The sequence below is a fragment of the Ambystoma mexicanum genome, chromosome 3q (genome assembly GCF_040938575.1).
Source record: "Ambystoma mexicanum isolate Mex_15411 chromosome 3q, UKY_AmexF1_1, whole genome shotgun sequence".
Taxonomy (NCBI): Eukaryota; Metazoa; Chordata; class Amphibia; order Caudata; family Ambystomatidae; genus Ambystoma; species Ambystoma mexicanum.
The window spans coordinates 783970411-783987407 of record NC_090926.1 but is presented as its reverse complement, the minus strand read 5'-3'; the positions used below and the strand labels follow the sequence as shown (position 1 = coordinate 783987407).

Below are 16997 nucleotides of genomic sequence, written 5' to 3'. Positions count from 1 at the left end.
AATACCATCTTTCGACTCTTTCAACCCTCGAGAGATGAGTTCCTTGATCTACTATCCAGCAGCAGACCCTCCGGATCCCCCCTTGACCGTTGTCCAGCCTCTCTTCTGAAAGAATTATTCTCCTCCACATGTGCAGGAGAACAAGCAAAGTCCATAATAAATTACTCCCTCACCTCTAGCATCTTTCCCGAGGCCTTTAAAATAGTGCATGTCAAACCACTTCTAAAAAAAGGCATCCCTTGAGCCTAAGAATTACAGGCCGATTTCCAATACCCGATTCATGGTGAAGCCCATTAACCGGGCTGTTTACTCTCAGCTCAACCGTTCAGTAGAATCCAACAACCTACTCGACCCTGCTCAATCATGCCGCGTCTGGAACAGAAACCACTCTGATCTCGATCTGGGATGATCGCAAGGTGTTCGCAGACTCCAAGGGCTGTGCAGTGCTGGTGCCGCCTTTGACACCGTTAACCATTCTATCCTCCTCGACCGACTGCACTCCCTTGGAATCCAAGACTCGGCACTCCTGGATTGTCTCATTCTCTACAGGAATCAAATCACTTTTCTCAACCTTTTCTCTGAACCGCTCTCACTGTGGACACTGGAGTACCACAAGGCACCTGCCCCTCTGCTCTCCTTTTCAACCTCTATCTGACCACTTCATCCATGCACACAACCTCACCTGCTATAACTATGCGGACGATACCAAAACTCGACCTTGAAGCTTGCCTCATAGACCTTGACTGATGGATGACAAGAAACCACCTCCTTCTTAACCCTGATAAAACTGAGATCATGGTGAGCGGCAACACTGCCCTTCTCGCACAACAACTCCCATGACACCCCCCACCCCCTCCTACTCTCGAAATAGTCAGAAACCTTGGCTGCACCATGGACTCTGGCTTAACCTACATCCCATCAGATCAATAATGTATCAAACTCCTGTCACTACCACTCAAGCTCCTAAGACGCATTTTCCCTTACCTCACCTACCCCAACAGATTTGTCGCTATTATGTCCACTGTTATGTTGAGACTGGACTATACCAACTCCTTATATCTGGGTACACCAGATACAAACTTAAACTACAAAGAGGCCAAAATGCTGCCGCCAGACTCCTTCTTTCACTGGGACACAGGGATGACATCTCCCTCTCTCTCCGCACCCTTCACTGGCTGACGAAGGGCCAGTTTCAGAATCCTATGCATTAACCACAGAGCAGTACACAAAACTGGCCCAGCATACCTACAAGAGAAGATTACACCATACCGCCCAGCACACACCCTAAAGTCAAGCACTGCCCTCTTACTAGTGATTCCAGCCTCCAATTCAATAGGATTGGCGGGTCCGTCTACTCATCCCTTGCACCAACTCTGTGGAACTCACTCCCTCCTCATATTTGACACACCCAAGACCACACAGCCTTCTGTAAAGCTCCAAAAACCTGGCTTTTTCCATAAACCATTAGTAAGGCTAAGGCCCATGACTAAGGCTGCCGAAACTCACTGATATTATAGAATCATGAGTTCAATGACATTAAATTGCAAAGTAATTCCAGTCGGCCAACAAATGTTCATAGGGATACCGAGGGAAGGGACCACAGAAACAGACCAATAAGACATCAAGGCGAATTTAGGAACTGTGAGAACACAGTTCGCACCCTTACTGTCCTGTAGACTCTAAAACATGCATCTACCGACTCTCGATAGTACTAGACAGACCTAGCAGCCTCTTGTGCCATCAAGTTGATCATACGCATTCACCCCCTACCTTGTCTGACTGCATACCGAAGATAGGATCCCTCCCAAGGCATCAAACAACTAGGGTCTACAATGTCTCTGTTTTTTAGCACCACTTCCTCAGTGGTACTACGTTGCAGCGAGATATATCCTGACCTATAACCAGTATCCTGCCAAGACCTCTCTGTAACCCACCATAAACCACATCCACGGGGTCCAGCTGCACACATAGACATCCTACACAGGCCTAATGCCGACAGAATGGAGCCTCGGAGATCAACCACCTGACTGCACACATTCGACTGATCTCTCACTACCACCGCTCCTAGTGTTAGGATGCAGCCACCATCATGCAAATCACACTGGTTGCACACATATTGAGTGCACTCAAGCACTGTATTCTACTCTACTCTACTCTCTCGACTGACCTGGACTACGGTCCCCAAGGGCGTTCAACCTACAAGCGCTTTGAGATCATACCAATGATATATAGGTTGCTATATAAATGCCAAATAACATAAGAAATATGATCCTATTGTTCTTAATTCGGATTCGGAAGACTTCAGTACAATTAATCTTTTTACTGTTCCTCTGTAGGCATTGTTCCACAATTTCATCTGAGGTAACACCTTTTTAATTACATTTTTTACCCTCCCAGTTTTCTGAAGAAACCGGGTCTCACCTTGGACTCATTTACAATGAGGTTAGAGGAGGATCACCTCACTTTAGAGCCATCCGACATGGAAACAACACAATGAATACTGTGTTGGATACTATTTTGTCCAAAATTGGTCCAAAGAATACCAGTTCTGGGGATAAAAGAGAAAGGTACTCCTCCAGCACAATCGTGTACTCAACAGGCCTCAGCCGTTTCTGTTAAAGAATTGGGTCCTATTTTCAGATGAGCTGCCACCGTGTGTCCTGTAAAGATAAACAATGAAACAATTTCCAAGGCAATGCAAGCTTTGGAGTGTCTTTCGGTGGAGAAACCAGAAGTAGTTGAGCTATTTACAAAGCTTCCTTCGCGTCACACTACAACCTCTTTTTGATGAAGCGTTCTGTGATGGAACAGGCTCTTGTGCAACATGTAAAATCCCTGGATGAAAAGTACACCCAGAAAAGACTGCTTCTTAGTCCTGGCTAATCTGCCGTCTCAGTCTATGGTTGTGTTTGCCACACTAAATATAAAGGACCATCACAGTCTCTGGCTTCTGTTTTAGATAGAAATGCCAGGATCTGGCAATCCCAGGTTAAAAACGCTTATTTGAATGTAGTTACGTCAAATCAATGCCTAAACTGCTCTGGCAGGTTTTAAAATTCTAAATTGTGAGAATCTTGAAAGATGTGTTCAATACTTTCCCTCAGAAGTGTCATTCCGTTTTGACTACTTGGTATCTGAAGGAAAGGATGCAACCATTCAGCAGCTACAAGTCAATAAGGACATGACCAACACAGCGGCCAGAGTATTGATTGGGGCCATTTGTAGTATAAGGCATGCATATTTTATATCCACGTCTCCCCATCAAGCCATAAAGGAAAAGTCCTGGCTCTCTATTTTGATGGAGTGACCTGTCCATTGTCAATGTGTTGCAGAAGTATAAGGCAAGTGTTACTGCAGTGAAGTCCTTAAGTTGAATTAGTTTGCAACCCAAAACAGCGTTTCATCCTTACAAATCATTCATGCAACAGCCATCCTCTCGTGCGCCCCAGGCGTTTAATAGGACTAGAAACAATGAGGCTGGAGACCCAAATCAAAGCATATAACTCCTTCGGTTTTCTCCTTCACTCAGGAACTGAAAACCTCTGTTTGACGTGTTTACAGGCGATGCAAACTCCCTATGTTCTTATTATTATCCAGGAGCATGCAGCCCCAGGAGCAGGAAGACTTTCACTTTCTCAGCTTCTTTCCCAGTGGGAGCTACTAACTACAGACTGTGATGAATCTGATGTCATCACTCCTTTCCCTGAGGTTGCGCTTCCCTGTGTGGCCAGGGGACAGCAGCCGCTACCTGAGCTGGGGAAGGCTACATGAGGGAGGACTACTTAGGGGGAAGTGACCCTTGGGGAGATGACATGACCTCATTGGAGGAAGACATATACCTCCCTTCCCTTTTACAAATGTTTCCTCTATTCCACATGACTTAATGGCATATAGTAACATTCTCCCTCAACCTCTTACTAGCTCTACTTTTAGTACTCCCTAAAATCCCCAAAGAACAGTATGCTTACAACTGGGAGGGGAAAGAGGCAGGGAGCAGTAATGGTCACGCCAAAGGAGGGCCAGTATCAACCTCCTCAATGTCATCCACGAAACAGTGTTGGAACAACTGAGTGGAAAAAGAGCAATGGAACAATAAAGAGGACTGGTAAACCAATGCAGCGGTCCAGTCGCTGGAGAATATGTAATCATGCCAGGAAATTTAAAGCTGCGTATGCTACAGCTGACGGAGAGAAGGCTAGAAGAGAACTGCAGACACTGGGATGCACTTCATGCACAGCGACCTGTGGAGATGCCAAGGACCACGCTATGGGGAATCATGTCATGGGAGACAGTATGGTAGCAAACCCAACCGTGGGAGAGAGAAACCCAGATGCAGACGGTTCACTGCCCGAGAACGGAAGGCAGCTAGAACCGCACACCGAAGAAATGGACACAGAACGCTGCAATTAACGGGATGCACGCCGAGCCAGTAAGCTGAAGAATGCCAGAGCAAAGGAATGCGAGAAGTAGCCAGTAAGCCCAGGGAAGGTAGATGACTTACCGGGTTGCCTGCCTGCGTATGTCACTCTGTGAGAATAGCGCTGAGTAAAGGGACCCGATGCAAGGGAGCCAGAAGAACAGCCGGTAAGCCCAAAGAAAGCAAATGGAGTGTGCCGCCTCCTGAAAATGGAGAGAGTGATGCAAAGGGAGGCTAATGAAGAAATGAACGTATTTGTGAACCAAACTACGAATGTGTTATTGAACTCATATCTAAAGGGAAGTGCTCACGGAAAAGGGGCAAAGAACACTTTGATGAAACAGGAAGCAAATATAGAAAAGAACTGTGTGAAACAAAGAGTGGATAAGGCAGGGATGGGCTAATGTAATTTCATGGTTAAAAGGAAAAGTCATAGCATAACGTTCTGGCAGGAGCGTATACCAGGTGAAGCTAAATGTTTGTAAAAGTCATGCCCTTAGGGCTTGAACCATATTGAAGGTTAAGAGAAACTTTAGGGCAAGGAGCTATTTCCCTGCAGACCATGAATACACCTAGAGGGAGTGATCCTCTTGGCTTCTGAGGAACATAACTATTTTCTTTATTTGAACTTTACATAATAGTACAAGGAATCTGGGGAAGGAAGCCATTCCCTGGACATGTGAACATTGTCCATTTAAAACCTTTCTGTTGGATTTGAAATGTTTGTTTTTGATTGGAACGTCTGTGCACTTTTTCAAATTGGAGACCATACCCTTTTCACCTTAAAGTTAGTTTAGAGTGTGAGAGCCAGAATAGGATATGGGCACAGGACATATATTGCCTTGGACATCTTCACAAAGGACAGACCCATTAGTTTTGGTTGAGGTAGGGAAATACCTCCTAGAATCGGGATTCAGGCATTTTCTAACCCCCATTTGTTTCAATAAAAACCATGAGTCCTCTTTGTCTCATTCCTGGTGCCTCACAAGACCAATCCGATTGCAGTATCAAAAATGGCTATGCCGTGGTGCGTCCTACTTCCCTTCCTGCTCAGTCTTCAAATTTATAGAAAACATTTCCAGAGCTTCTACAACACGCTTCTATTCTCCTTTCTTTGGGTGCAGTAGAATACATTCTGGAAAACCGCACAAAGGTTCTAAAAGCTGTAGGGTGCCAATTCTCGACTTGTATGACCTGAACTGGTTACTTTTGGTTTCGACCTTCTGCATGTTAACATTACCACAAATCCTGGCAGCGCTTCGACAGGAGATTGGCAGGAGTCTAGAACGGCAGTTTGTGTACTTCCAAATTCCTATTAAAAAATTTTCAGTGGCAGGTATGCATTTCCAGTATATGTGTTTTCCCTTCAGTCTCAGCGTACCGGCAAGTCTATGAAACTTGTGATGGTGGCACATCTGCTTTAATTGTTTGCCTTTTATCCATACAGTGACGACAAGCTAAGCAGAACTACATCCCTGTCTCAGGCTTGTCCGAGTGTGCAAAAGGCTTGTAACAATCTTTACGGTTTGGGATTTTCCATAAATACTCCCTAATACCATCTTGAATCATTCAAGGCATTATTCTGGAGAGGACCTTAAACAAAGCCTTTCCACCACTGGACAGAATACTGCACTAAACAGACCTATCCTTCAATTTCAGATATGAGGGGCATTATCAGCATGGTGGTTCCAAAGTTTGCTAGGCTTCATGGCCTCTTGTGTTTATCTAGTTGTGTTTGAAAAGCTAAGGATGGGGACTATTCAATGGCATCACTTTCAGAATAGCTGGAATGGGCTTTCGGGTTCCCCAGACCAAGCTCATTTCGATCCCCATCCATTTCAGGAAATCATTAATTTGATGGACAAAACAAGACCACCTTGATAGGTCTTCCCTTTTGTGACCCCTTCCATAGCTCTCATTAAGAATCGACTTGTCTGCTTACAGTTGGGGGAGCCCAATGCATCCAACTTCAGACTCATGGATTTTAGCGTAGTCAGGATAAAATGGACCAAGTCGCTGTCCTAAAACTCACACCTATCTTGCTTGTTCCCAAATCCTTTCTTCCTTCCATTGAGGGAAAAACTAGTGACGTGTTTACAGATGCACACCACTGACTTGTTTTATGTAAACAAACAGGGAAGAGCTGTTACTCATCCTCTTTGGCTCCTAGAGTAGCAGATATGGCAGTGGGCACTCAAGCACCAAATATTCCTGATCTCAACGAAAGAAAACTGTAATGGCGGAATGATTGCGAAGGCTTTTCTATACTCCTCATGAATGGGAGTTGGCTTTGAAGATTTTCCACAGTTTGGGTCATCCGTGTGTGGACCTGTTCACTAGCTAGCAAAATGTTCTATCCCACTCTCTAGGGGATTCTTAACTCGACTGCTCCAACAAGACTCTCTATGCCTTCCCACCACTTCTGCTCATTGAGAGGGTTCTCTTGATGTTCAGGAGGTCTAGTCACTCACCACTTATCATGATGGCTCCCTTCTAGCCACCAACTGGTCTGGTTTTTGATCCAACATGCCATGACAATACTAAGCCTGATGAGACTCCCACAGACTGATCTGCTGATCCACAAAGTCTCTATTTTTTCAGCCCTCCCTTCCGTTGCTGAACTTGAAGGGTTGGTTTCTGATAAACTACCATTTGCTTGCTTATGTATTTAGAATGAGAATATCCAGATCATGTCAGTGGCTAGGAAAGACACCACAAACAAGTGGTAGTAGAGTAGTGGTTATGGCTCTCACCAGGCTTTAGGGAAGGGAATACATCCTTTTAATGCATTTGGTGGATGATGTATTGTCCTTCACCTCATTTTTGGTCTCTGTAGGAGTTTTAATTGATATGTTTCAATGTTACTTGTTGGCTATGGGGGGCCTATCTTAATAGGCAGGACAAAATGTGATGAGGCGATTAAGTGACATTTTAATTAACTCCTACTTTTGCATCCCCCATGTTGGGGAGCGAGCCTCAGATGGGACCAGAACCTTAATGCATAAGCACTTTCGAACCTATGACTTCCTGTGACCCAGACAAACAGGTGTTATGCTGATTTATAACGTGCACCGCTTCCACCCAGGGGCAGTCTCCAGGCACTCAATATAGAAAATGGCTTTCTAAGTGGTCATCACTTCAGCCAGGAGAATTGGTGAATGGCAGGTTTCATCTTCTAAAGAACCTTGGCTCCTTGTCCATAGAAGCAAGGTAGTATTGTGTGCAGTAACTTTCCCCCAAAAATAGTGCCTGCATTTGATCTCAACCAAGTGATCAATCGCCTGATCTTCCAGCCAAGGCCTCATTCTTCACACGGGGGGTGGGGAGGTTGGGGGGGGTTGGGTGCGGGAGGAGACATTCTTCGTAACTACCTTTTGCAGATGGATGATGGCTTCTTTTTTCAAACCTTATGACGCTAGGGGAGTCCAGGTTCTGCAGGTGGTTCTGGCACAATTTAAGGACTTCACTGCAGTAACACTTGCCTTATACTTCTGCAACACATTGTCAATGGACAGGTCACTCCATCAAAATAGAGAGCCTGGACTTTTTCCTTTATGGCTTGATGGGGAGAGGTGGACACTGTAGGTCAACCTAGATCTCACCAACTATGTCTGATGCGGCAAAAAGGAGTCTCTTCAGAGCCTGCAAATCCTGTGGCCTAAAGAACAGTTATCTATAGGATAGGCACCACAAGTGCCTTTGTCTCCATCCGGACCACGATGCTGACGGGTGTGAGATTTGCCTTGGCTTTTCGTCGAAGACCAAGCGGCATCGCAACCAGAAGTTTATGGCATGGATCAACCAGGAGAAGCCCGCTGTCATGATGCCTACCCCCGTGGACCCAGACCAAGTCCAGCAACCCCGGAAGCAGGCATCAAGTTATTCTAAGCAAGCCCAACAACCCCTGCTAGGGGCTATTTGGGTGCAGTCCTGGCGCCTATGGCGCCAGGCTCATATGGAGAGTCAGTCCTGGCTCCATAGGCGCCAGGCTCATAGATTAAAACTTACCTGATGCAGACCATGCTGCAAACTCACCTGATGCAGACCATGCTGCAAGAACTCCAAGCCGAAAGAGGCTTGGAAGGGACTACTTTACCTAGGGACTATTTTTTACTCGGGTGGGGCTGGGGAGGAATACTTACCTGGGACTACTTTGGAGGCTATTTAAACCACGCCCGAAGAGCAGCACACGCTTCGCGTTATTCTGCATCCAGCAGCGTAACGCTCACAGTGCCTGCAAGTCTGCATCCAGTCTTCTGCCACGCCCGCCTCGAGTCTGGAGCTCCTAGAAAAAGGGAGAAAGAAGGATAAAAGGTTAGAACAAGAGCAATACCTTTTGATCCTTACCTGAATTCCCGATCCATCACGCCTCCGAGCTGGAAGAAAGAAGCTATTTTATGTGCGTCGCCTCACCTGCTGCAGCGCCGCGCTGAACTCACCGGCCTTCGCAGCATCTTCACATTCCACCGCATCCTTCTGCATGTTCCCGCCGCACTCCGGCACCTAAGGGGAAGACGAGAACAGCAAGGTGAGCCAAGGGAATACACAGAGGCAATATTAGTTACCCCCCCATAGACTTACCTGATTTTACCACCGGGGGTACTATTCCTCTTGAGGGTCGGCGCAGCTTCCACTGCATCCTCGCTGAACCCCGGCCCCTAAGGGGAAACAAAAGGACAGCAAGGGGAAACAAAGGGACAAACAAGGGGAAACCTCCTCACCACAATAGACTTACCTGATTTTACCGCCAGAGGCATAATTCCCCGAGACTTCATACCTTCTCTCAGCGCCTGAATAAGGGAGAAAGCAACAGGTTACATATTGACATTATTTTATCGAACTGTGTTGGATAATACAAATCCTTACCTGAATATTACCGGTTGACACGAGGAACTCTTCGCTAGGGTCAAGCTGCAACCTGCAAGGAATCGGACAAGGTTGAAAGTCAGACATTTGAGCTCTTATGAACTACATACTCAGAATCTCAGAGTCAATATTGTTCTGGAACTCACCAATTCCTTCGAGCCAGTGAAGCAACTGGATATCTACGCGCCCCTGCGCTCAATGCAGGATGGAGAGCTCATCTTTCCAAACCATCAGAAGAATATTCCTACAGGCCAAGCAAACGAAGCTAGGTGGGCCAGTCCAGTCCGTCATCTCGGCACTACGCGTCACATTGGTGGCGACCGCAGCTGTCCAGTTCAGATCGACGCCCCTGTGGGAGCCAGGTGAGCGTAACACCCGCTGACGCAGCCTTCGGGTGCAGTCATCCCTCATCCAGGATGGGCAGGTCCCATGAGCGTGCTCCGTCTGAGACAAAGGGGTTGAGGTCCTTTGAGGTTGGTCCTTCTGAGGGAATCCAAAAGAAGACCATGCTCCATCTGCTCCCTTGAAGGTCACTGCAGCTGCGGGATGACGTTTGGGGGGCGGTCGCTCCCTGTCGCCTGCTCCATCAACGGTGTGCCTACTGGCTGGTGGGTTACCTCCATCGGCAAAGAAGTCCAAACCTCCTAAACACAAAGAAGGACAAGTCGTTGAAGGACAGACTTGCGGGATGCAGCTCTCCAGTCTGCCAGCGTTGGGGGCACAGGCCCTGTCGACGACATCCTCGTGTACCAGGACCAACATCTCTTTGATGGCCTCTTCATCAACGACCAAAGCGCCGTTGACTATCTCTTCATCCACGCCCTCCACGAAATCAGCTCCTTAGTCGAGAAAAAGTTCAGAAACAACCGTCATTTTGACCTTTATGGCAAAGACCACCCAAAGGGTCTCTTTATCTCCAAGGTTTCCGTCAGCGATGCCAACCTCGACCTTGCTGTGGTGCAAATGTTCTGCAGATCCCCATCGTCGCCTCCTTCCCGAAGGAGCCGGGTACAGTGGGGGACTTTCTGCCTCCATCGGATTTCCTGTCAAGACCACCAAAGCTGTCTCCTTCAGCTCCAGGGGGATCACTGTGAACATCTCATCACATCTATACCAGTTCAGAGGATGACCTGCGTGAGGATTTCTACTACTCCTTTTCATATTCTTTTATTTTCTTTAAAAACGTTTTCAAGGTTAAGGAATACTTTTTATCCTTCTTAGCTTTTCCTTTTTAGAGATCAGCACACACCACCCTATGTGAAGTGCTGAGTGGTTGCCGTGTGTCTCCTCTCTCTCTCATCTCCTGTAACATTTATGTTACAGTGATGAGCATATAGTTATGGCTGGTGGCAATGGACGTTTTCTACCGACTTTTGTGCAATTTTTGCTTTCATTTTTGTTGCGGCTATGCACAGACGTGTCCCCGTTCACCCAAAATGATGGCTTCTTTCCTTTTTCCGCATTTCGTGTATAGTTGTCCTTCGATCCTGAAAATCTTCTATCCTTTGTCTTCTATTATGCCTGAAAGGAACCAGTTCACACTGAGGGACTGGCTGTCATGATTGGACAGCCACCCGCCTCTTTCTATAAACTATAGGGAGAGGTTGCAGAGGATGAGTGTGAAATCCTAATGAAAGGTGAAGATCCTGAGGCAGAAGGCAAGTTGACCACTGGAACAGAAGATCCAAAGAAGACCACCAGAGACGCCTGTAGCCCCTTCCAGCAACCGCAAAGAGTCCACTGCTGTCCTGGCCCCGTTTTCAAATCGACAGAGGAGCGCTGAAGAGGACTCCTTCCCTTTGGCTGGTGGGACTAACCAGACATAAGATGACCTGCAAGACCAGCCATCCCACAACGTGCTATGACCTTCCTGGACCTGTTCTTTCATGACATTCTGGGACGGATAACGGAGTAAGTTGCTTACCTGTAACTCCTGTTCTCCAGCATTGGTATGTTTCATAGATTCACCTACTTTGAATATTCCATAGTGTCAGGCTAGGAGGATAAGATCCAATGCTAGATAGTGACAGGTTCCTAATCTGGAGTAGAACTAAGTCCCTGAATTCAAGTTTTAAATAAAGAACCCTTGACCAAGGCATTGACCTGTGTATTTTTTGTATGTTGACTTGTAGGTTAATGGTTATGTTTTAAAGGTGTATCTGGACCTGTTTAGTTGCTGCCATTCTATGCCAAGCGCAGCCTCTTAATTCCTATCTAATGCCAGCCAGTTCCATTTAGTACAACATATGCATGGTACAGAAGCTGTAATGCACAGTATGACTTGTTCAGTTACTGCCATTCTATGGCAAGCACCGCCTGAAATACCACCCAATGCCTGCTAATACTAATTTATCTGGTTGAGTCACGGTTCACTGTCACCAAGTCGAGAGTCTGGCATATCCATGCCCCCTTCAACTGTCCAGTGCCTGCCCATAGTTGTCCAGACTGCACACTCGGGGGTACCCCGTCCCCTCCTAGCCCCCTGACGCCACTTGTGTGCCTGCTGCTGGAGCACCCAGTCACATTTTTGCCAGCCCCTTCCTGCTGGCTTTGCCTTTTGCTCGTTCACTCCTCCTCGTTCTTTTTTTAGGCCCCCGTGCATAGGCCTACTCGCCACCTCCCAACCCTCTGCCATGTCCCATTTAATGGCACACACATGCGTGTTGGTGTCCCTAGGCAAACCTTCCAATTTTGTCCTCGTTTGCAAAGGTGGGCCTTCTTTTTCTAATTTGTGACTGAACATGGTGTTGCCAAATGATCTGGAATTGGAAGACCACTGTTCCCCTTTTGGCTTCTGGAGATTGCAGCGCAGGCTTTATATGCTTTGGAAGTCATTTTTACAGAGTAGTAGATACTGCTATTTGGATTCAGAAACACGGCACCAGGGCCTGAAGTGCTGGCAGCATGGATTACAGTTGGACTGTACTAATGTCAGTTGATACGTTATAAAAAAAAAAATGGTCCCTTGCCTTTTACATAATACCAATAAAATATGTATATAGCAAACAATGCATGGGAAATGCTGTGTAACCGTCAAACCTAACCTAAAGGGTTGCAGTATTCCAACCAGCAGGATACATCGTACCCCTTCGAAGTACGTAGGTGCGTCAGGAGGGTGAGGGGTTGGTAGTGAAGTTCAGTTAGTCCATGCAGTTAAAACTTTTAATAAGACACACATATGTGTGCTGTGTGCTCTGAACCACTTGTGTACGAGCGTGATAGAAATAAAATATATATATATGTGTATATATATATATATATATATGTGTATATTCAGTGGGAAAACTTGAGTTGAAGTGACATTAAGGTACCCCTTCAGTGCAACAAAACCCCTGAAATTCAGCAGGAGCTGGAAGCTATACCACCCTAATTCCTAGCCTCGTGTTGCGCAGCCCGTCGGCACGCCCATGGTCGATATGCAGTGCCTTCATCTGCACCTCTATCCAGTATTGCTAGGCTACATGTCCACTTTGTTCTTCCTAATGGTTACACACCTGTATCCCCACTAAACGCCAAAACTCAATAGTCTGAGCATTTGACCACTGGCTTGTCCCCCAATAGCCTTTGCATGAAGTCCAGTTCCCTTCAGCTTAATACAAAATAGTTCCACCAGTACGCGCTGTACACAAAAAGTAATGTTTCAGACAGTTTCACTCTTCAACACAGACCACATTTAATGTGTGCCAATACATATGCAAACATTAGAAATTCAAATTATACTAACGCGATTTAAAACTCACAAAGTCCCTCTTTTCTTGTATCCAAACCCAACAGCAAGATTGCCACAAACTGGCTAAGCAGCCAGCGTATTGAGTTCCACAAATGTGGAAATTGTAATTTCTGCAAATTTGCACTCTCGCCCACAAAAAATGTGCTTGCCATTGTGGTTTGGAAATTGAGATCAAAAACTTTATAAATTGCAGAACAAAATATGTAGTGTATGGTGTGATGTGTGTGGAAAAAAGTCTACGTCGGCAGTCCTATTTGGGAGTTAAGAGTTAGAATACAAGAACATTTGGCTAACTTAAACAGTCTGACCCGAAACTTCCTTTTACCAATCATTGGCAAACTTATCACCAAAGTGACAACAGCAGAGATATCCGATTTGTGGGTTTGCAACAAGCTCAAGCACATATCAGAGGAGGAGATCGACAACTATTTCTTCGCCAGTTCGAGGCACGGATAATCTGTAAATTGAGCTGTTTTAAACACGGACTTAATAAGGAACATGAACTAAATGTGTTTCAATGAAACATCTCGTGCCTCTTTATCGGTGTCCTATTTGTACTGGTGCAACCCTGGTGGGAAACAGTCAGGACCACCTATTTAAGTAATCTGTTAGCTCATGTATGGATTCACAAAATTATAATCAACATTTTACAAGCACACTCTGTTGATAAGAACTGTTAAAATGAGATGAGCAGTAGAGCCTGTTTCATGCCTTGGTGCAAGATAGGTGTAGAATTGACTAATTCTAAGCCCCCTCTCCCGTGCCCCTTCTTTGCAATACATTAGGCAGGGTGCTTATGATACTGATAAAGTATTAGATGCAACATTCATAAGATACAACCCTATTATAACAAATATGGAAATTACTCATAGTCAATAAAATTGAAATGATAATTAAGTGATATACAGCAAAGCGCCAAGATTGTACGATCAGATCAACTCATTTTTTGATTTGTAATAAACCGCATGTGATATGAACCATGATTCGCAAACATGCTAATCCAAATACTAGAACACATTTTTTATTCATTTTTTTTCTTTTTTTAACCAATTTATGCATTTCAGATAAATCTGAATGGGAGAAAATAGGATGACAAAGCGATCACATGATCAATCCATGCAAGTTATGCTTCGCAAGTCAACCGTAAAAAGAAGTCTCAGACTCTCATGGAAATCATTAAAATGATGAGTATGTTGAGTAAAATAACATATTCATTTAGATATACAAGCATTTAGAGCAACGTTAACTATGTCCTTGAATATCATGTGATCTAGCACATGACTATTTCACTTGAACGTATAAGTTATGAGCCGTCTGGTCACCGGTGCTGCCCGGAGCACGCAAGACGCGATGGACACAAAGAGGTTTTTGCAATACTAGTTGCGGTTAAGCACACCATTGAGCATACAGAAAGCGCTAGAGCTTTTGAACAAGTACGCAAGGGTACAAGCTTAAAAATATGCGGCACATGTTTTATGTATTGCAGACATTATCCAAGCAGATGTGATTCGCCGCGCCGAATGCGACGTTTTGGTTACGACAAGACTTATTTGTAAAAAGTAAAACTGTATGAAGTTCACTTTGTGACTTGTTCACGGCATTAAACATCTATCCGAGTATTATTCGCTTACATCAATGAATATAGGTAAGAACACTTTACGGAGGCCAGATTCGGAACTATCAAGTCTGATTAATAACACTGGACATTTTTCATAATAGCACGTGGTGTCTATTTAATGTATTGCAGATTTCATACTACTTCCGTTACTATGAGATAAGAGGAGCACATGCACTTGGCAATAGTTCCGGAACTGACAACCAAGAAAAGCCCATATAGTCATTAATCATCGTGTCATTTTGGACTTTGTGTATAATTGAGTAGTTACAACTAGGAATACAGAGAAGGTAATTTCAAATTGTACACTTGATGCATTTCAAGGGAGTGCAAGAACTCGCCATTGAATTAATACAAAGTACTGACTGACAGGAAAAACTTGGGAAACAGGCCTTTTCTATTTAGAGCAACCTCATGAGACTGTGGGTTGATACAGAGTCCTGCTCTCTTTGGTTGACATAGATTAGTATATATGCAGAAAAATGTGTTGAACTTGTGGAGCAAGAGCTGCATCCTCAATTTGGGTTGCAATATGTTTAAATTAATACAAGCAGTAGGGGAAATGTGAAGTACTATTGAGTCATGTAAACAGTGTTTCAAGATTCAATGCTTTTACCAGGTGGTTTAGAAGCGGCAAACGAATCATATATATCATAAGTACCAAAGGACAATTATCATTGTTAATTATCATACTCTTTCATCAATGGTAAAATATGTTGTTGGAAATTTGTCTCCTTAAACAGAGGACTGACAAGTGTCTTATGATTTGAGAATATAACAAGTTGAAAAGGACCCTTCACATTGCTAATGGCTGTTCTTCTTTTCTTGTCCTCACCTTATTCTTTCCCATGTTACTTCCATCTGTATAGGTTACTGACATTAGGGAAAACACAGGTGAAAACAACTGTGAATTTTGTGTAAGATTTTGTGCCCTGAAGAAGACCTAGGACGTCGAAACACGTGTTGGCACAGGCACATTGGCATAATTTCTGGATACTTTATTTGCTGATATTTGTACTAGTATGCATTTGTGAGTTTCAAATCGCATTAGTATAATTTGAATTTCTAATGTTTGCATATGTATTGGCACACATTAAATGTGTTTTTTTTTAAGTGTGAAATTGTCTGAAACATTACTTTTTTCGTACAGTGCGAACTGGTGGTCAGTTGATTTATGATTGGCTGGGGTAGCCTGTCAGGTCCATCTCAATCGCAGCTGTCCTCCTCATTTTATTTTTTGTTCAGACACACTAAAAAGCAAAAAAACTTTATTAGATATTTGGAGTCTCAGTGCACTCACAATCTAGTTACCCCACGCTCTTTACACTATTAATACGAAATAGACTGATTACCTTTGTTACCCACAAATGCTGATGGCTTCTCAGGGCCCTGACATGCCTTACCAATGTGTTTGGAAAGTGTCTCCATGTAGTGTCCAAGTTGAATAAACCAGGCTACCGGATCCAAACCAGAATGACTGTGTGCTCTGAAATGGGCTGTGGTTTAAATGTTTGGTTGTTCACATGCGCATCCAAGTGAGTGTTCCCTCTTCTGTCTAGCACTAATAAAAACCTTTGCCATGGTAGCACCATTCATGTATGACTGCGCTTCAATATCAGGATCCCTCTTCTCTGCTAAGTGTGTCACCGGGGTGGCTGTATGACTTGCCTATGACCTTTAAAAGAGCAACCATATTTGTGTTTCTCCATAATTTGATCTTTTATAGAGTCCTGTACTTTGAACATTTTCATCTATGTAGTATAGGAAACCCTGGGAGTTGGGATCTTTTCTCCTCATGTTAACATTGTATGTTTACAAATAGATGGGTGCATGCACGTGTAGGAAGTCTAGCCGTGCCAGTGAGACCAATAGTTCCTTCTTGCTCCTGGTCTGAGACCCTGCATGTTTTTTTTATTTTCCTGGACCTAGTTTTTCTGCTGAACCCTCTGTCTTTCTGCTTCGTTTTGGGCTCAAATACTGACTGTGCCTTCTGAGTTGTTCTGTTGGCTGTGTGAGCACCACTGGTCGTGGGCAGTATTTGTTTGGCTCGGCTCTGGCAGAGTCCTCTGTAGCCCGGGATGGGCTCTACATGGAACCGTCTGCAAGAAGCTGGTGAAATCCAATGGCTAGACCTTGTCCTTGGGAGAGAGTGGGCCACATATGTGCCCATAAGTGGTCTGGGCTCCTGCCTGCCTCTGCTCAAATGCTTCTGTTGCCAGAATCATACATAACGACTCTGTAAATGGTGTCGGTTCATGCCTTAAACACTTCAAAATGTGCATGAGAAAGAGCCTATGGATATTACAGATGGAAACTCCCCAGCGTTTCGTCCACACAAGTTAGAAAGAAAGCTACCCTGTGACTGAGTA

The 16997-nt window shown here is 44.7% G+C and overlaps 1 protein-coding gene across 1 annotated transcript in view; it reads left to right on the top strand.

The window, feature by feature from the left end:
* Window positions 1-15673, top strand: part of KCTD2 (potassium channel tetramerization domain containing 2) — a 210836-nt gene extending 195163 nt beyond the window's left edge. Inside the window, exon 6 of the mRNA XM_069654838.1 lies at window positions 15498-15673. Within this exon, the coding sequence (XP_069510939.1) occupies window positions 15498-15575 (78 nt within the window). The 3' untranslated portion in view covers window positions 15576-15673. The remainder of the gene's footprint in view (window positions 1-15497) is intronic.
* The last annotated feature ends 1324 nt before the right edge of the window (window positions 15674-16997 follow it).